We start from the raw sequence: 20,022 nt of genomic DNA on the forward strand, positions 1-20,022 counted from the left end.
CGAGGTATGTTTTAATCTGTTTTCATTGTTTTCTCGTTTCTCCCTGTGCATGTTTCCATGATTGTAATCAGAGTGTATAACCTTTTTCCCCCCTCTCTTTAGAAACTTTTAAAACAGATTTATTATTTGACACACCTAAAGAATATCTGTAGCATGTAAGTTTCAAAGTATGATAATAAAATGAACCTTTATGACCTGCCACCAAAATAAAAATGAAAACATTGCTAACTTTGTACATGTTGCTTCCCCATCTCACTCCTCTGTCAACTCCTTAGGTGACTGCTCTCCTGATTCTTGGATCTTCTAGTCCCTTTAAAAAAAAAAGTTTCCATATAATATCTTTTGTTTCATTTGTTTTGATCTTTATAAAAATGGTATTAAGCTGTATTTAATGTTCTGTGACCTGCTTTTTTTTTCATTTTCTTATTTATTTATTTATTTATTTATTTATTTTTAAAGTTTGTTTGAGAGAGCTAAAGTGTGTGGGGGAGGGGCACAGAGAGAGAGCGAGAGAGAGAAGATCCCAAGCAGGCTCCGCATATCAGTGCAGAGCCTGATGTGGGGCTCGAACTCACGAACTGTGTGATCGTGACCTGAGTCGAAGTCAGACGCTTAACGGACTGAACTGCCCAGGTGCCCCGTTTTTTCATTTTCATATTGTCATTTAGTTAGATACATTCGGGTTGTTTAATTTCACTGTTGTATTTCGTTTTGTGGAGCACAGATTTATCCATTTTCCTGTTGAACATGTGAGTTGTTTATGGTGTTTTGCTGTCGTGTGCAACGTTTCTTGGTGCACATGTGAAAGAATTTCTCGGAGATACTTAGGAGCGGGTTACTGGGCCACGGGGTACACACGTGTTTATCTTTACAAGATAGTGCCAGATTGTTTTCCTAGACAATTCTACATTCCCACTGGCAATGTGTAAGGATTCCTTTGAATTCATATCCTTGTCAACACTTGTGAACCTCTTTATTTTGGGTCAATAATGGCGTAAAATGACATTATTCCATATATGACCTGCTTAGGCTTTTTATTTTATTTTTTTATTTTTCTTTTCTCTTTCGCTCTCTCTCTTTTTTTTTTAAGAGCACAAGTGGGGGAGGGGGTGGGGTTGGGAGGAGAGAGAGTGAGAGAGAGAATCTTGAGCAGGCTCCATGCTCAGCGAGGAGCCAGATCTGGGGCTTAATCCCATGAGCCTGGGATCATGACCTGAGGTGAAATCAAAAGTTGGACGCTAAACTGACTGTGCCACCCACGTGTCCCTTATTTTTTATTTTTCTAAATAATTAAAAACACTTTAATTCCACCTACGCATGCTTTTTAAAAAAGCGTTTGAAGTGAGGAATAGCATACAGTACGTACATGTAATGTAACATAAAGTGTGTCAGTTTTATGCATACACTTTGGAAGCCAGCATGTTAAGCTTTTTCATAATCTGTTTCCATTTTGCTTTGCATTTTTCATAGCAGTCCTATTTAATAACTGTATGACCCATCAAGTCAGTTTACTTAACCATGTCCCTGTTTTTTAACATTTAAATTGTTTCCAGTGTTTCATTCTTATGAGTTATGGTTCTGTGAACAGCTTTGTGCGCATATTTTTTCTTCATTTTTTGAAGTATTTTTACAGTATTGAATCCTGTAAGTGATATTGTTTGGTCAAAGCCATGAACGTTTTTGTGGCTCTCAATACGATACTTCTAATAAATGTTGTCTATTACGTACCCTTACAACGATTACTTTCACCTGTGTGGTTTAAGCAGCAGTGAGTTATTGTGAAGACTCAGTAGGGCTAGGAAATGACACTGTACGTTAGTGTGTCATTGGGTTTCACTTCTGGGATAAGTAGGAATTAAACAGGTAAGTGTCTGAAGTTTTTGTTATATCGAGGTATGGAAGACAAGCAGTCGGTCAGTAGACCTTTAAGGAATGAGAGTCTGTCTTGAACAGTTGTGGGCTCTGAAGGAAAACTGATCTGCCCAAGGATCTTTAATCCTAGTAGTTTGAATTACTTAGGTTTAAGATTTTGCATTGCTTAGATTCATGGAGAGAGCTAAAGACCTGCTACTAAGATTGAGGCTAATTTGAAATTTAAATTCCTTTCTCCTGATTGTACTGGTGACAGGTAGTGTCCTCTACCTTTGGCTTGTAGCTTGCTTTTCTTTCTTTCTTTCTTTCTTTCTTTCTTTCTTTCTTTCTTTCTTTCTTTCTTTCTTTCTTTTTCTTTTTAAGTTTATTTATTTATTTTCAAGGGGGAGAGGGGCAGAGAGAGGTGGAGACAGAATCCTAAGCAGGCTCTGTGCTGTCAGTGCAGAGCCCAACACGGGGCTCAAACCCACGAACTGTGAGATCACGACCTGAGCCGAAATCAAGAGTTGGTTGCTTAACCAACTGAGCCACCCAGGAGCCCCTGTAGCTGGACTTTTATTCCTGTGTTTTCCTGTGTATGTAAATAACGATCTAGTAGAACTTTACAGTTCTTTTTAATCTTGATGTTTGCAGTTTTAAGAGCATCATACACCTTTTTTTGGGCCAAATATAAATTGTTTCCTTTATTTTTTACACTAGGAGTGTGATGTAGTTTTCCTGTGTCTTCTGCTTTATATGTTGTTTCTTTTATTTTAAACTAATGCATTCACTGAGCAACCGGGAGTGCAGATTTTTGGTGGAGCTAAGATGGGGTGTTGCAATTCTGAAATCTTGGGGCAGCAGTCTGGAACCTGGGTGTCGCCACTATGAAGCTGTGTCACCGGTGGCGAGTTATTTTTCTTGCTATTCTTCTTTGGACTCAGGTATAGGAGGAAAACGGAGATACCACAAATAAGCATGCTGCCCATTTGTTAAATAGTACATTAATGATGCTTTGGAGTTCTCAGAGTGCTTTCCTATATGTTATTTGGTCCTTATGACAAGCTTGTTTGTTGAGTTGTTTGAATTATTTAGTGAATGTTTATGGACAGATGTCGTGTCGTACAATGTCAGGTAGTGGGAACATGATGGAAAACGAGAGAGACAAGGTCATTGCCCTAATGGAGCTTCTGTTTTAGTGAGCTGATACAAACCAGACAAAAACAGAATTAGCTGTGATTATAGCCAGTGAGGGAGCGGTGGGCAGGCGTGTTATTGCCGTTTTATCCACGAGGAAGCAGAAATTCTTAGCTCTGCTTGCCCGGAACTCTGGCTGTGTCACAGTTCCGCTCTTCCCATTAAATAATGTGCGACTATTAAGGCATGTTAACAAAGGAAGTGCTGTACAGTGTGCGAGCAATAGTTTATTCATTTTGAACCTGCCCCTGAATACATTGAACTTTATAAAACATAGCTGCGTGTGTACGTGTGTGTAGAAACCGGGACTCAGAGGGTATGGGGTTGCCGTGCGAGTAGTATAGCCCCTCGACAAGGGCTGGAGTGTCTTGGGTGTGTGGTGTCATTTGATCCTCGCGATGGCTCTGAAGGGAGGGCCCATTCATCCCATTTTGTAGGTAAGGGAAGTGAGACCCAGAGCCCTCACGAGTTCCCCAGGCTGCCAAACTACCAAGTGGCCAGGGTGGGGATTCCAGCTCAGGTAGTCGGGCTTCAGGATTCCCATTCTGAATTCCTCCACTAAACTGCCAGAATGGTACCAGTATTTATCTCGGGAGGTGAGGTGATGGATGATACCAGATTTCTTCTGTTCGTTTGGCTTTCCTGTCTACATTTGCTACAGTGAAGACGAGTAATTTGTAATTTTATAATTTACTTAAAAAACAAAGCAAACAGGCAGTAGTCATGGGTTGATACACAGTACCAACAATTCATGTACAGTTAGAAAGGGAAGACAGTATTTACTGCTTTGTAAATTCCCCTGACTTGTTTATGTGCTTAACACCCAAGAAAGAAGAGCTTTTTGTATTATGAAGGCTATATTTTTCTTTTTAAAAAGTAGTGTTTTTCATAGGTGACGAAAAACAATAAAAATAGGAATGAGTAGAAAATTAAGACTGTCTTGTTCTATTTTGTAATCTATACTTTTCACTGACCAATGTATGAGAAACATTTCATTATATTAGCGTATTCTATTTTTTGCCATCTTTATTGTGGTATAATTTACTTCTAATAAAATTAACCAATATTAAGAGTACAATTCAATGAGTTTTAACAATTGTGTACTGTCTTATAGCCACAGCTACACTCAAGATTTCTCAAACATTTCTGTTTTCCACAAAGTTTCCTTGTCTCCCTATGCAAACAGTCCCCCTGATCCCTCCCTGCATCTTGGCAACCATTGGCCAGCTTTCTGTTATAATAGTTTTGCCTTTTTTTTTTTTTTTTTTTTTTTTAGAATTTTCTATAAATGAAATCTTCTAGCATGGCTAGCTGTATCTGGCTTTTCTCACTTAGCGTAATGCTGGTTGAAATCCATCTGTATTGTTGCAAATAGCAGCAGTGTGATTTCTTTTTATTGCTGAGTAGTATTCTGTTCTTTGTAATAAAATTTGTTTGTTCATCCATTCACCCACGTGGTGGACATTTCGGTAGTTTCCAGTTTTGGGCTATTCTGAATAAAACTACCGTGAACATTTGCATTGAAATCTTTGTGTGAACATATGTTTCTCTTAAGTAAATACCTAAGAGACGAATTGCTGCTTCATGTAACTATGTGTTTAACATCATAAGGAACTGTCTTCATAATTGTTTTGGCACCTGGCTGGCTCAGTCAGTAGAGCACGTGATTCTTGATCTCAGATTGTGAGTTCGAGCCCCACATTGGGTCTGGAGCCTACTTTAAAATAGAAACCATTCCTTAAAATAAAAAAGTTTAGAAAAGAATTGTGGCTATTCCAGATTCTTTGCTTTTTCACGTGGATTTTAGAATCAGCGTGTCAATTTCTACAATAAAGCCTGTTGAAATTTTGTTGGAGATTGTGTTGAATCTGTCGGTCAGCTTTCAGAGAATTGACATCTTCGTAGTGTTGAGTCTTTTGTTTCTTCAGTATGGCGTGTTTCTCTGTTTATTTAGGTCTTCAGTTTCTCTTAGCAGTGTTTGTAGTTTTGAGTGTACTGATCTTATGTATCTTTTATTAAAAGACATTTCATATTTCTGATGCTATTATAAGTGATATTTTAAAAATGTCAATTTCTAGTTCGTTGTTGACTGTACAGAGAAATACAATTGATTTTTATACATTGACCTTGCATTCTGCAACTTTGCCAGATATACTTACCAGTTCTGGTTACTTTTTTGTAGATTCTTCAGGATTTTTTACATAGATAGTCATGTTGTCTGTGAATAGAGTTTTACTTTGTCCTTTTCAATCTGTATGCCTTTCAACTCTTTTTCTTCCCTACGGCACTGACAAGGGCTTCCAGTATAGTGTCAAACAGAAGGGGTAAGAGCAGACACCCCTGACTTGTGTCTAATCTTAGGGTAACAGTGTTCAGTTTTCCAGGGGCTGGCAGACTATGGCCTGTGAGAATATACACATAAACACATGCATACATAAAGTTGTGTTGGAATACAGCCACCGTCATTCATTTACTTACTGTCTGTGGATACTTTTACCGTTTTCTTGATCTGTCCACTTCATCTAAATTGTCAGTTTGTTGGCGTGAAGCTGTTCGTAGGTTCCCTTATCTTTCAAAGATTTTTTTTCTTTTAAATGTTTATTTATTTTTGAGAGAGAGAGAAAAAGAGAGAGAGTGAGCTGGGGAGGGGCAGAAAGAGGAGGGAGACAGGATCCCAAGCAGGTTCTGCGCTGGCAGCAGAGAGCCCGACCCAGTACTCGAATTCACAAGCCCTAGAATCATGGCCTGAGCCGGTCCGACGCTTAATGGACTGAGCCACCCAGGCGCCCTGTTCCCTTATCATTTTAGTATTTGTAAGTTCTGTAGCAATGTCCCGCACTCCTTCCTGACAGTGATGAGTTTTGTTTTCTTCCTTTTTTTCTTGATTAATAGAGCTAGAGGTTTCTCACTTTTATCAGTCTTTTCAGATAATTAACTTACCGAGAGGCCCGTGTTCTGGCCCAGCCACACCCTCGCCGAGTATGTCGTGCACTTGGGGAGAAAGTATACTCTGTGGCTGTTGGGTGTTGTGTTGTGTAAGTGTTTAATTGATTTTTAAAATTATTTTTCTGTTTTCTAAATAACTGATTTCTGCCTTACATTATTTTCTTCCTTCTACTTAGCTTCGTTTGCTTTTCCTTTTTCTAGCTTCTTACAATAGAGGCTTTGATCACTGATTTTAGTCTTTATTCTTTTATATAAAATAAACATTTAAGGGCCACCTGGGTGGCTCAGTGGGTTGAGTGTCTAACTTCAGCTCAGGTCATGATTTTACAGACCGTGGGTTTGAGCCCCGCATCGGGCTCTGTGCTGTGGATTCTGTGTCTCCCTCTCTCTGCCCCTCCCCCACTTGCATGCACGCGCGCGCACTCTCTCCATCTCTCTCAAAAAGAAATAAACATTAAACATTTTAATAAAAAAAGAGTAAATAAAGTAAACATTTAAGAAGTGCCTCGGTGGCTCAGTCTGTTAAGTGTCTGACTTCGGCTCAGGTCATGATCTCACAGGTCATGAGTTTGAATCCTGATACAGCATCAGGGTTGCACTGTGGGCACAGAACCCACTTCGGATCTTCTGTCCCCCTTTCTCTCTGCCCCTCCCATGCTCTCTCTCTCTCTCTCTCTCTCAAAGATAAACATTAAAGAAAAAAAAAATAAACATTTAATACATTTTTCTCTACTGTTTTAAGTGCATACTACCATTTTTTTTTTTACCATTTTGCATGTATGTTTTATTTTGATAAAAAGTTTATTTAAAAAAGAAATTTAAATTATATAAAATTAAAATTTTTAAATATACCTTCTAAGAAGTTGCCTGGTTTAAAACAATTACAAGAGATAACTGAAAAGATAAATGTAATGATATGAAAATAAGAGCTATTTTGCTAAATAATTTTCAGAACATTAATTCATTAATTAATTGGCCAGTGAAAGTATATCAAGGGAAATACATCACAGATTTTAAATTAGAAGAAATAAGTAGATCTCGAATCCTTTGCATAAATTTTTTTTTTGCTGTTGTTATTCACCTGTTTTCTTTTTTCTTTTTTTTTTTTTTTTTTACATATAACACCCAGTGCTCATCCCAACAAGTGCCCTCCTTTTATTTATTTATTTTTTTTAATTTTTTTTTTTTAACGTTTATTTATTTTTGAGACAGAGAGAGACAGAGCATGAACAGGGGAGGAGCAGAGAGAGAGGGAGACACAGAATCTGAAACAGGCTCCAGGCTCTGAGCTGTCAGCACAGAGCCCTACGCGGGGCTTGAACTCACGGACCGTGAGATCATGACCTGAGCCGAAGTTGGACGCTTAACCGACCAAGCCACCCAGGCTCCCCGACAAGTGCCCTCCTTAATGCCTATCACCCATTTAGCCCATCCCCCTCCCCAACACCCCACCAGCTACCCACAGTTTGTTCTCTGTCTTTAAGAGTCTCTTATGGTTTGTCTCCCTGTTTTTGTCTTTTGCTTCCTCTCCCCTATGTTCATCTGTTTTGTTTCTTAAATTCCACATACAAGTGAAATCATACATTTGTCTTTCTCTGACTGACTGATTTTGCTTAGCATAATACACTCTAGCTCCATGCACATTGTTGCAAATGTCAAGATTTTGTTCTTTTTCATCACTGAGTAATATTCCATTGAATATATACCACATCTTCTTTATCCATCTGTCGATGGACATTTGCATCCCACAAGTTTTAATATACATGCTTTCCTTATTTTGGCAGTTAGGCCAAAATATTTTCCTATTTCCCTTGTGATTTCTTCTTTTAACCTTGGGTTATTAAAAAGTGCATGGTCTTATTTCCAAATACTTAGCAGTTTTCCATTCCCTTGTTACTGATTGCTAGTGTAACTCCATGGTGCTCGTGTAATATGCTCTGTGCGATTTTGGTTGTTTTAGAATTGTGAATTCATGAAGGTTTTGGGAACCGGAGGCTATTTGATTGTAAAATTAGGGCATTGATTGAGCCTCTGAGTCAATTTTCCTTCTTCTTTCAGGTGAGAGATCAAGCCCAGCGCTGTTCACGGGTTCTCCTGGATATTGAGGCGGGTGCTCCTGTTCTCCTTATCCCTGAAAGTTCCAGATCAAATAATCTAATTGTAGCAAATTTGGGGAAGCTGAAAGTCAAGAACAAGTTTCTCTTTGCTGGTTTTCCCGGGACCTTTTCCTTGCAGGATAAGGTGAGTGATCAGTGTCCATTCCCTTTTCAGTTCAACTCGTGTTTGAAGGTTTCATATGTTGTCATAAGATGACTCATAACTGCTGTTACTTTTGTAGTATAGGTGGCTTGAACAGTTTTTTGGGACATTTTATTGATATTTCAGTTAGCCTTTTAATAGAGATAGTGTAAATTCTAACCTTTACCAATTGTATGCAGTAACTTACTTTAGCAAACAAATCAACAGAACCGGTTTTCCATTTCTGTAATGCTTTTTTAACAGGCTGGTCTTATAAATAACTTTTTACACCACCTGCCTTTTTTCAGAGAATGGGTTTTGGCCCATGATTTATTGGAAGCTGTTTAAGAATATCATCATAATAAAATCTTGTACAGTATATGACTTTACAGTTTAAAACTACTTTGGTAGCACTTACTTATTTCTTATGACAATGTTTAGAGTTAATCAAGATAAAAGATTGTTGTTGTTTTCATTTTACATTTGGGACAATTTGGACTCATTGAGAATAAACGACAAAAATGAGAACATGTAGTAAATCCCAGACTTAGTGCTGGAGGTGGTCTGATGAGCCCCTCCTGCCCATTTCTGCAGTTGAGGAGACTCACGCTGCCCAAACTAGGGACAAGGTCTTGTTCTAGGTGTGTGTGTTGATGAAACCTTGCTGGTTTCTAGGGCAGCTTTGCGGTATATTTGCTTATTAAGTACAAATTCATTTCGCTTGTCAGAAAAGCACTTACTGAAATTCCCAACTAGTTGTGCCCATCTTTAGTGTAACAGCTAATAACATGGGGAGAGAGCCTTTGAAGGAGGAGATACATAAGATTTCATTATAAGTTCTTACGATTGCCGGTAACAGCAATAAATAGCCGATGTTCATTTTGAATACTTCTTACACATCACCCAGTGCTAAGCTCTTTATGTATTTGTCTATTTTTTTCTCCTTAGCAACCTAAGGGGTATCTAGTTTTATTAACCCCATTTTTCAAGATTAAGGTCATTTATTTTGGATAATATAGCTAGTCATAAGTACAGTGTGGGCCTCAGACTTGGTATGTCTGCCTTCTATATGCCATTGCTTTAAATTGTGATCACCTTCACAGACCTTCAGGTCACATCTCTGTGGGGAGGGTAAACTGGAGGAGGATGTGTCCTCTTGGCCCTTTCCTGTAGAGCCGTAGCTCTTTTGAATTTTCTAAAGGGTGTGACACAATTCGTTAGAATAATTTAGATGGAAGAAATCCGATGATTATTACAGAAAAGATATAAATTTGAGCAGTTACTGTTTGCCTCTCTAGGTATAGAAAGAAAAGAAAATGAAAAAGTGTGATTAGGGTGCTAGTTTTTACCAGGACTTCGCCAAGGACCTCAGCTCTGTTTGGAAGGCAGCCAGAGACTTTATTTGTTGGTGATGCCTAAAATGCAAATAATGTTATTATTTTCAAGTTACTGTCTCCACGTTTTCTTTCATTTGTTTTACTTCTCACTCATCCATTTACTCTTTTTTTCAATAATTTTTTAAAGTTTATTTATTTGTTTTGATAGAGACTGTGCAAGTTGGGGAGGGGCAGAGAGAGAGGGAGAGAGAATCCCAAGCAGACTCTGCACTGTCAGCGCAGAGCCCGACATCGGGCTTGAACCCACGAAACCGTGAGATCGTGACCTGAGCCGAAACTGAGAGTTGGACCCTTAACTGACTGAACCACCCAGTCACCTCCATTTACTCACTCTTACTGACCTACACATGCTGAGCTGAAAATGTTGGAGGCAGTGAGAGGGAGTGGGTAGAGCAGGAAGGGTGCAGACCGCAGCGAGAACATAGCAGCCATAAGTTTGTGTTCAGACCAGAGGGAAGGTGTTCGGACCAAGGGTCGGGTCTTCCAGATGTCCCCTCACTTGCAGCCGCTCAGAGAAACCGGATTCAGTGATCAGAGCAGAGGGTGGCGCCAGAACGACAGTGTCCAGCATTGGAGGGCAGAGTGCCACCAGGTGTATCTTGCAGCTTCGTAGACCAGCCTTGAGCCAGAGCTGATGGTTGAGAACTTGCTCGCTCACCTCGCTGTAGGAAGGAAGCCCTTCCTGTTGGGATGATGCGCCTTCCTGCCAGAGGCCGCTTTGATTGGGAGAAGTAGACTTTCACTTGGGTACGTTTTTCAAGAGCACAAAAGTGAAATTAGCCTGCGTCGGTCTTTCACGGCAGGCTTAGTAGAGAACTAGTAACCTTGGTCTTAAGGAAGAAAGTCTGTTTTCACAGTCAAGAGATAAGCATTTTGCTGTTCACTGACCAGAGTCTTAACATAAAAGATCCGTTTGTAAAAAGAAAGATGGGTAACTGCTTCTAAAATTTCTCACTCACTTGCCGTGAATGTGCGGTATTTATAGTTAACGTGACTAGATAATGAACAAACGTATCACAACTTTTGTTTGCACGTGAAGTTTGTCCCCACTGTCACCTCGGGACACTTTGTTCCAACATCTTGCTCCAGCTCTGCTGCCATCCCTGCCGAGGGAGAGCCGAATCCCTCCTTGGGAGCGGTCTTCTGAGCCGATAGTAAGTTCTTCAGGATGTATTTGTTTGTGGTAAGTCTTTTTTTTTTGAGGACTTAGTTTTTTAGGAAGGGATCAGCTGGAACCAGAATGGGTGATCAGGTTCGATAATACCATTTTTGTTTCTCTACCCTTCCTACGAAGATAAAGGACCGATGTTCTACATCGGTTATGTCTACATATGGGCTTGTGAGCTAACTCGGCAGTTAGCTCCTAAAGAATTGCCAAAATATTTGAAGAAATTGTTGCACGTGAGTTTCTCTTGTTAAGTAAGGCAAATAACAGCACAAAGTTGATAGCATTTTAATGAAAAACTTGTCCTGTATTTGTTTTTGAGGATTTGATTTTAAGTGGCAGTGCATACAAGGATCGCTTTTTCTTCAAGGTATTAATCTACTCTTTTGCTTACTGTTCATTCTGAAAAACCTTATGGGATTCAGCAGTCAATTCACATTCATATGCTCAGAGCAGAAAACTTCCAAAAATTAACTCTTAAAGCACCTCATTATTTGGGAAAGGCTGATTATCAGTTTTTTGTCCCTTTCCTGAATCACTTTCCCCCTGTGTAGAGAAGGCCTTCTTAAGGACCAATAAAAGAAATTTCTTTTTTTTCCCCCCCTAGGTAGTAATTTCTTGATGATCTTATTTCCTTAAATACTAGAGAAGCTTTATCTTGTTACATGCCAGTGATCTGTAGAATTCCATAAGGGCTGCTTGGAGTGTGTCACTGGGTAAAGTATTTGTAATCAGATCAATACATCTGTGGATCTTTACCTCTCCACAAGCGCAATTGATCGAGGCCTAGATGAAGCGAAGAATTACTTTCTTCATCAGAAATCACGTTGCGTTTCCATTTTCCCTTTAGTGTATTTGCACGGGTGAGGTTTGTCTAGTGTGTGTTCTGGTGGTTAAAGAACAGGAAATAATCCTGAAATCAGAGCTCGCGGAAGGGTTATTTGCCTTTTTGAGTTCCACGACTTCGGTGCGTTTGAAATTGTTTTACACAAATCCATGTCTTCATGAATGCGGGCTTGGATTTTTTATGTATGCTTTTCCTTTCATTTTCCTCAACCACAGCTTGTGCTTAAACCATAATTTCTAAGTTAGCCTTTCAGAAGCTTTCAGTTAATCTCCTCAGGCCGTTGATTTATTTAAACTAACTATATAGACTGTGTAGAGATAAATCTAATGAAGGAGCAATGACTGTCCTAGAGTTTAAGTAAACTAAGCAAGGGGGAAGGTTTTTAATGTCAAAATATTTTTTTTTAATGTTTTATTTATTTTTGGGAGAGAGAGAGAAAGAGAGAGAGAGAGACAGAGTACGAGCGGGGGAGGGGCAGAGAGAGAAGGAGACACAGAATCCAAAGCAGGCTCCAGGCCCTGAGCTGCCAGCACAGAGCCCAACATGGGGCTCGAACCCGTGAACCACGAGATCATGACCTGAGCCAAAGTTGGACGCTCAACTGACCGAGCCACCCAGGCGCCCCTTAATGTCGAAATATTTAAATAAGAGCATTTGCTTAGTAATTTGCCTTCCAAAAAAAATTGCAGAAAGTTAAGAACTGTTTTTTGTTTGTTTGTTTTTTTCCACTGTTACTTGTAATTACTACTCAAGATAACTGGGAAGGAGAACAGTATTATCATCCCCTTTTCAATGCTGACAGAAATAAAACATATAAGGCAGTACTAGCAAACCCATTCTTGCCCTCCCTGCAGCTTGCTTGTGAGAAGGGGTGAATGAATCGGAAGCCCTGCAGATAGGTAGCGCGGTGGCTTGGGGGAAAGCTTAAAAGTCAGTTGAATCATTCTGGTGAAGATTTCCCCAGTTAGCAATGAACTGAAGGTACTCAGTGTGTAAAAAAAAGTATGTAGTGTTTTCAATAGAATTACAGAATTTATGTTACTCTGTGTTTGTACTTAATTTTTATGCCCTTGAACAGAAACATAATAGGAATGGCCAACCTCCTATGTTTTCCATTTTGTTCTCATTTGCACAGTTACTTAAAGGGATGAGAGATGTAAACCTAGAAGGAGCCACTTCTAGAAAGTCCAGACACTCCCATGGCTTCATTCCATTGGAACCACATTGCTGTTAGATACATTTTCTTAGAATAAAGAGCTCCTCCCCTCCAGCGAAGCAACAACATATATGGCTGAGAGGTCTGCTTTCTCTGTGCTGTGTTTGACCTAAGGCTAAACCACCAACAGTTAGCATCTTAAGCCAAAAGATAATACATTCCTGCAAGATTGCTATAGTTTTCAACAGGTATTGAATTATAAGTAACACCTCTGCAAAGAATTACGTGGAATGCCACGAGCCTCTTACTCCTTTCGTTTCTGGAAGCTGGGGGGTGCTTGGAAAGTGTCAGGTGTCATAGAGTCTTTGAAGAGCGCGGTGACTGGAATAGGACTTCCAGGAGAGTAAAGAGAAATAGTCACCCCTGTTCCTGTCTTCTAGTTTTATTTTGTTTCTTCCCAGGAGTCTGTGCCTTCAGCTTCCCCAACGGGTACCCCCAAGCACAGTCTGAGGAAAACGACCAGTGCAGAGGACCCGAAGGGAACCCGTTCCGAGGGGCTGTTTATGATGCCTCCTGCTGGAGTGAGTGCAGGCAGCCTGAGGAATGAGTCTGTGCCGAGTACCTGGGCCAAGCAGCAAGGACAGCAAGCCACACCCTCCACCGGCCGGGTTCCTGGTAGTCCTGGTAAGAGAGGAGAAAGGTGGGGAATTCACGGGACTGTGGCAGGTGGGCACCTGGGGGGTGGGGGGGTGGGGGGGGGTGTGCATCAGAGAGCGCGGGTCTTTAGTGATACTCTGATTTTGCTTTTGCTTTAGAAAGCTTAAGAATCTTAGGATGCAGATTTTAGCACTGGGGGGACTTCTGCAGTACAGTTCAATTAGCAAGACACAGTGTGAATAAAGGGATTTAGATGGCCTCTTAGGACTTTTTCTTCTAGGTCAGGGTAGTTGACACAAGAAGATGATAGTATAGCTGGAACGATTCCTTAGACACATCCTTGCAAGTCACTGTCTGGACATTATCCTTTTCCTACGTAAATATTATTCTGTTTAATTCTAAAAAACCCCCAGAGAACTCTTAAAAAATATTAGTGTGAATTAGGTAACAACAGATACTATAAGCAACAATTTTGCAAAGACATGAACCATCCAGTTATTGGTGTTCTCTAGATTTTAAAAGTTAGTCATTCCAGGGGCGCCTGGGTGGCTCAGTTGGTTAAGCGTCCGACTTCGGCTCAGGTCATGATCTCGCGGTTTGTGAGTTTGAGCCCCACGTCCGGCTCTGTGCTGACAGCTCAGAGCCTGGAGCCTCCTTTGGATTCTGTGTCTCGCTCTCTCTCTGCCCCTCCCGTGCTCACGCTCTGTCTCTCTCTGTCTCAAAAATAAAAAAAACATTAAAAAAAACAAAAGAATTGGTCATTCCAGAGGAGAGCCTGGTTTTGGCCTTTTGGTTTTTATTAAAAATTCAATTTAATTTAATTTTTTTCCCCCATTTTAATTCCAGTATAGTTAACAGGGTTCTATTACTTTCAGGTGTATGGTATAGTGAGTCAGCATTTCCGTACGTGGCCCTGTGCTCATCACAAGTGCCCTCCTTAATCCTCATCACCTCTTTCACTCATCCCCCCACCACCTCCCCTCTGGTAACCATCGGTTTGTTCTCTATAGTTGAGTCTGTTTCTTATCTTGTCTCTCCCTCTCTCTCTTTCTTTTTCTTTTTTCCTTTGCTTGTTTGTTTCTTAAATTCCACATAGGAGTGAGATCTATGGTGTTTGTCTTTCTCTGGCTGACTTACTTTACTTAGGTCAGCCAATACCCTGTACCTCCATCCATGTTGTCACAAATGGCAAGATTTCTATCTTTTTTTTTATGGCCGAACAATATTCCATTGTATATATACCCCCTCTTTATCCATTCATCAGTTGGTGGATTCTTGGGCTACTTCCATAACTTGGCTATTGTAAATAATGCTGCTATAAAACTCGGGGTGCCTGTATCCCTTTGAATTAGTGTCTTTGTGTTTTTTTGGGTAAATACCCAGTAGCAGGATTACTGGACCATGGGGTAGTTTTATTTTTAGCTTTTTGAGAAACCTCCATACTGTCTTCTACAGTGGCTGCACCAGTTTGTATTCTACCAAGCTTGAGGGCTCCCCTTTCTCCACATCCTCGCCAACACCTGTTGTTTGTGTTTTTTAGTTTAGCCATTCTGACAGGTGTGAGGTGATATCTCATCGTGGTTCTGATTTGCATTTCCCTGATGATGAATGGTATTGAACATCTTTTCATATGTCTGTTGGCCATGTGCATGTCTTGTTTGGAGAAATCTTGGCCCATTTTTTAATTGGGTTATTTGGGTTTTGTGGCTGTTGATTTGTAGAAGTTCTTTATATATTTTGGATACTAACCCTCTATTGGATATGTCATTTGCAAATATCTCCTCCCATCCAGGAGGCTGCCTTTTGGTTTTGTTGATTGTTTCCTTTCCAGTGCAGAACTTTTTATTTTGATGTAGTTTGGCCTTGGGTTTTTAATTTTTTTTATTTATTTTTAAGTTTTTAAAAATTTTATTTATGTGTGTATGTATGTATTTTAAGTTTATTTCTTTTGAGAGAGAGCGAGAGAGCAAGCACAGGGAAGGGGCAGAGAGAGAGAATCCCAAGCAGGCTCCGCGCTGTCGGTGCAAAGCCTGATGTGCGACTCGATCCCACAAACTGTGAGATCGTCACCTGAGCTGAAATGGAGAGTTGGGTGCTTAACCAGCTGAGCCACCCAGGCACCCTTAATTTTTATTCTCTAATTTAAGCCATCTCTACACCCAACATGGGGCTTGAACTCATGACCCCCAGATCAAGAGTCGTATGTTCCTCTGACTGAGACAGCCAGGTGCCCCTTTCGGTTTTTGGATGTATTCTGGGTGGGTGATGGACAGGATAAGTGAGGTGGTGCTCTAAGGAGTCAGAGAGGGAAACCGAATGTGATTCCCACAAAGTCAGTTCAGCGTGATTGGGCTTTGAGAGAATGTGGGACGCTAGCTGACGAGGCTGTTGCGTGTCTTTTGTTACATGCAAGGACTGACCGTGCTAGGTACTGCTCCCTGTAGTCCCCTGTGGTCCTAGAGGCGACAGGAAGGTGGTTTATGGTTGCGTTGGTGATTAAAGAAACGAGGTTACCACAGTCCTCATCACAGTGCTGGCTATTGAACACTTAGTGTGTGCCAGATCGCACGGCACGTTCTTCCGTAAATCGTTGCATTTCACCCCCATAGCTCCCCTGTGGAGTTTAATTTTTTAATTTTTTTTTTTCAACGTTTATTTATTTTTGGGACAGAGAGAGACAGAGCATGAACGGGGGAGGGGCAGAGAGAGAGGGAGACACAGAATCAGAAACAGGCTCCAGGCTCTGAGCCATCAGCCCAGAGCCTGACGCGAGGCTCGAACTCACGGACCGCGAGATCGTGACCTGGCTGAAGTCGGACGCTTAACCGACTGCGCCACCCAGGCGCCCCTGGAGTTTCATTTTTATCCTCATTTTACACGTGAGGGAGCAAAAGGCTTAGAGAGATTGAGTAGCTTAGCTTGGCCTCGGTCGTGTGGATAGTGGAGTTGGACTGTGAACTTAGGCTGTCTGACTCCAGAGCCTGAATCCTTAACCCACGTGATACGCTCTGCCGCTTTCTCCCCGTGATGCGTGTAGAGCGTGGAGGGGGCACATGCACAGTGCGGCTCAGCACTTGTTACCAGCTGGTGTGGTTGTGAGGACAGTGGTGGTTAGGAGGAGGGCCAGCTTGAGTGCCTCTAAGAAGTGATTCCGGGTGCTTTCGAGGTGGTTGGTAAGATCTCTCTCTGAACAGTATTTCTCCTCCTGATTTGCTGTTTCTAGAATTTCTTTATGATGAAGATGGGATTAAAGTCGTGGTTTTCGAGCTGCTTCTGTGTATCCTTAGCATTCCGTGATGACCCTAGGGAGTCTCTGAAGCCCTCTGTTCCTTTCCCTACCCCCTTCTACCTGATCAGTTCCACTTTTATCTCTTTCACATAGTTATCAAAATAGTAAAAAATCAAGAACTGATATATTTAGTGTGGGCTGAATGCTGATGATACAATTTTGTTCTGTTGGACATGGTTCTGCCACCATGCGTAGGAGATGAGAAAGGCACTAAGCAAGCATCTAAGTGTTGACAGAGTAAGATGTTATGGGAAAGACGGAATGGCGCAGGAGGGAAGAGCCGAGAGGACCCAGTCGAGATCGAGAGGGGAGGGTGATGCCGTTCAGATAGCAAGGGGCTTAGCAGTTTTGGGGGAGGCAAAGGCCAGTGAGCCTGAGGCTTCAGGAGCAGGGTGGAGAATGGCTTGAGATGAGGTTGGAAAAGTAGGCAGTGGGCTTATGCAGGGTTTTATAGGGATTTAGGGGGGAGTTTTGCAGAAACAACTTTGGATTCAACATAGTCATTAAAGCGTAGAAAGAACAGAATGTTACGGTCTCGTTTATTTTTTTAAGGATTACTCAGGTATTTTGTGGGCAGAGTGGTTTTGTGAAGGCCAGAAGGGGAATGGTGTAGGTGTACTGGAGGGGAGTTTCTGGTGGGCCAGGCGAGAATGACGGTGATTTGGATTAGATCACTGGTAGTGGAAGTGGTTACATACTTGTTTGAGAAAAGAATTCTGGTGCTGGACAATTTTGTAAGCCTTTTGGGTGACACTATCTCTACATGAGACCCCACCCCTGTAGGATGTCCTTGGGAGGGATGGCTGTCAAATCATTTCAGTCATAAACCCTTTGAGCTCAGCTAGTGTCTCGGGACAGTAGCGAGACGCTGAAGGGATGTGGCACAATATGTACGTGATGCGGAAGGGGAGGAGCAGACAGGAAGTATCTAGCACACGGAGTGTCGCATGGGGAGGTCTTGGTGCCAGGTGAAGACCTCCGGACGCTCAGTTTTTTGAAGCTGGCAGTTCTGAACATTTTAGATTCTGTCATCTAAAGACAGAGTGAACTTCCTTTAGCTTTTTAGTTTTTATTCAGGGCCAGTCCTTTTGGGTGTTATTTTCTTCATTCTCCCTCTTCCCTTGGGTCCACGTAGAAGACCGCGTCTGCCTGCTGGATTGCATTGTCGTGGATCTGCAAGACATGGACATCTTTGCCGCAGAGAGACGTCCACGAGAGTATTCTAAGGCCTCAGACGACAGCAGTGGAGATCTGATCTTCCCTTCCTATTTTGTGCGGCAGACGGGAGGGAGTCTCCTCACTGAGCCTTGTAGGCTGAAATTGCAGGTGGAAAGGAATTTGGACAAGTGAGTGGTTTACATCTGAGTAACTGTCTGTCCTAGGTAAAGTCTTAATAACTTGGAAGTCGGCGCTGTGAAGGTAAGTCCGGAAGAGATAGGTATTTACTTATTTCTTCTATGTAACAGATGGTTATTGAGTCACTGCTATGTTCTAGACACGAGGGCTACGCTAACGCAAAGAAAAACCTTCTGTCGTTATGGAGTTTACATTCTGTTGATACAGGGATAGAAGGCACATAGGTGACTCTAATTTAGTGTTTGATTCAGTGTTATAAATTGTGTTACAGGATTGCCCCATGGCCTTGGAAACAAAGGCGAAGGGGCACAGATGTAACGTGGATTTTGGCAGAGGTAGGGAGGTAGTGATGGCAGAGAAGGTATTTTGGAAGTGGTGACATCTGGATTATATGTCCCAAGCACAGTAGATTCTGGACCTGTTGTTGCTACTTACTTACCCTGGAGCTCCATTTAATCAGAATAACAGTGGAGATGCGGTTCTGCCCATTTCACTCCAGTAAGCAATTTGAAAGGACTCCAGAAAGGCTAAAGCACTGACTCTAATTTACCTTTTAATTGGCCTCAAACACAGGATGCTCATGTCTGCAGTTCAGAGCATTGCTTCAGTTGCCATTACTTCCGTGGGAGCGTCTGGGAAGCATCTTGGAAATAAATGTTCCCACACTCCACCTGAGACCTCCAGAGCCTGACCCTCAGGTGTCTGTGAACCAGGTCCCCTGGTGGGGACCCGGGCCACGTGCACAGCCTGGGGCTGCTGCGCACAGCACGTGATGCGTGTCCGTTTGGGGCATTGATTTTGGAGAAAGCAGCAATGCTTGTGTTTCAACCACAGGCAAAGATGAGGCTGTAAAGTAATGGGAGAGGTTCTCATGTGTAGCATTTTGAAAAGCAGTCTTGTTACTTGCGGCGAGTGTGATTTTAATCCCTCTTTGGCCGCTCCCTTCACGGTTCTCGGGTTTGGGTGAGTCATTTAATGTCACTTTTTTTGTTTTGCTCTGGATTAATGATACAGGTCAGCTGCTCTCTCTGGGATTTTTACATTTCGTTCGTATTTGTTATTCAAGTGCTCCCTGGCTGGCGCTCAGTTATGGTTGGCAGGGCTCTCTTTGGTTTTACTGGCTTAGCAGTCTTACGAGGAGCTTCCTTATCTAGAAATCGAACACCTCGTTTTCTTTTCGAGTGATGCTTTCCAAAAAAAATGTGCTTTGTTACTCGGATTATGTAAACTTTACCCACTTCCATCAGCGTTTATGTGCAGAGGGTTGTACTGTTAGTCCCAATAGAAGGTGACAACTCAATATAAGATATCTTAGCAGCTGCTTGTACCACAGAAACAGGAATCCGGTGGGAGCGGGGGGCACACTGGGGAGCCTTTCCAGCTTTTCTTTGTGGATTGCATCACTGGTCTTTAACACACGTAGGTTTTCCTCTGCAGACAAAGTAATTTTTTATATTCCTCTTCTACTTTAAATTCTGGTCCTCTGTGTACTCAGAACATGGTGGACTCTGCAGGGTCCATGATGCCCACTGCACCATGGGCAGGTTGGGAGGGCAGGGAAAAAGCTATTCGGGGTTGGCATGAGCTGTACCAGCCCCTGACCCGGGCATCCCAACTGTACTCGTGCCCATCTCAGTAGAGACAAGTAATGGATCCAGATTTCATCCTGATGTCCCATCTGGGTTCATTGTGAAACACTGGTTTCTGCCTTTAGTTATCATGAAATCTGAAGAGTTGATTGCAGAGCTTGCCGCTTCTAAAAAAAAAAAAAAAAAAAAGCTTGCCATTTCTTTATTACTTTCCCAACTGAAATGTTTAAACTCTTTCTGAGTCTCATGCGATTTTTCCATATTTAATAGAGTACTTAGCTAACTCATGGAAGATTTGGGGACTTTTGAAATGCATATTTTGGGAGAAAAGGGG

General features: G+C 41.7%; 1 protein-coding gene across 4 annotated transcripts in view; it reads left to right on the forward strand.

Moving 5' to 3' along the window:
- The window catches only part of VPS13D (vacuolar protein sorting 13 homolog D), a 257,070-nt gene that overhangs the window by 53,039 nt on the left and 184,009 nt on the right, over nt 1-20,022 (forward strand). For all 4 annotated transcript variants that reach the window (XM_043573784.1, XM_043573785.1, XM_043573786.1 and 1 more), the window contains exons 25-27: nt 8,053-8,235; nt 13,259-13,481; nt 17,879-18,089. In XM_043573784.1, the coding sequence (XP_043429719.1) occupies nt 8,053-8,235; nt 13,259-13,481; nt 17,879-18,089 (617 nt within the window). The remainder of the gene's footprint in view (nt 1-8,052; nt 8,236-13,258; nt 13,482-17,878; nt 18,090-20,022) is intronic.

Source organism: Prionailurus bengalensis, chromosome C1, assembly GCF_016509475.1.
Source record: "Prionailurus bengalensis isolate Pbe53 chromosome C1, Fcat_Pben_1.1_paternal_pri, whole genome shotgun sequence".
Lineage (NCBI taxonomy): Eukaryota > Metazoa > Chordata > Mammalia > Carnivora > Felidae > Prionailurus > Prionailurus bengalensis.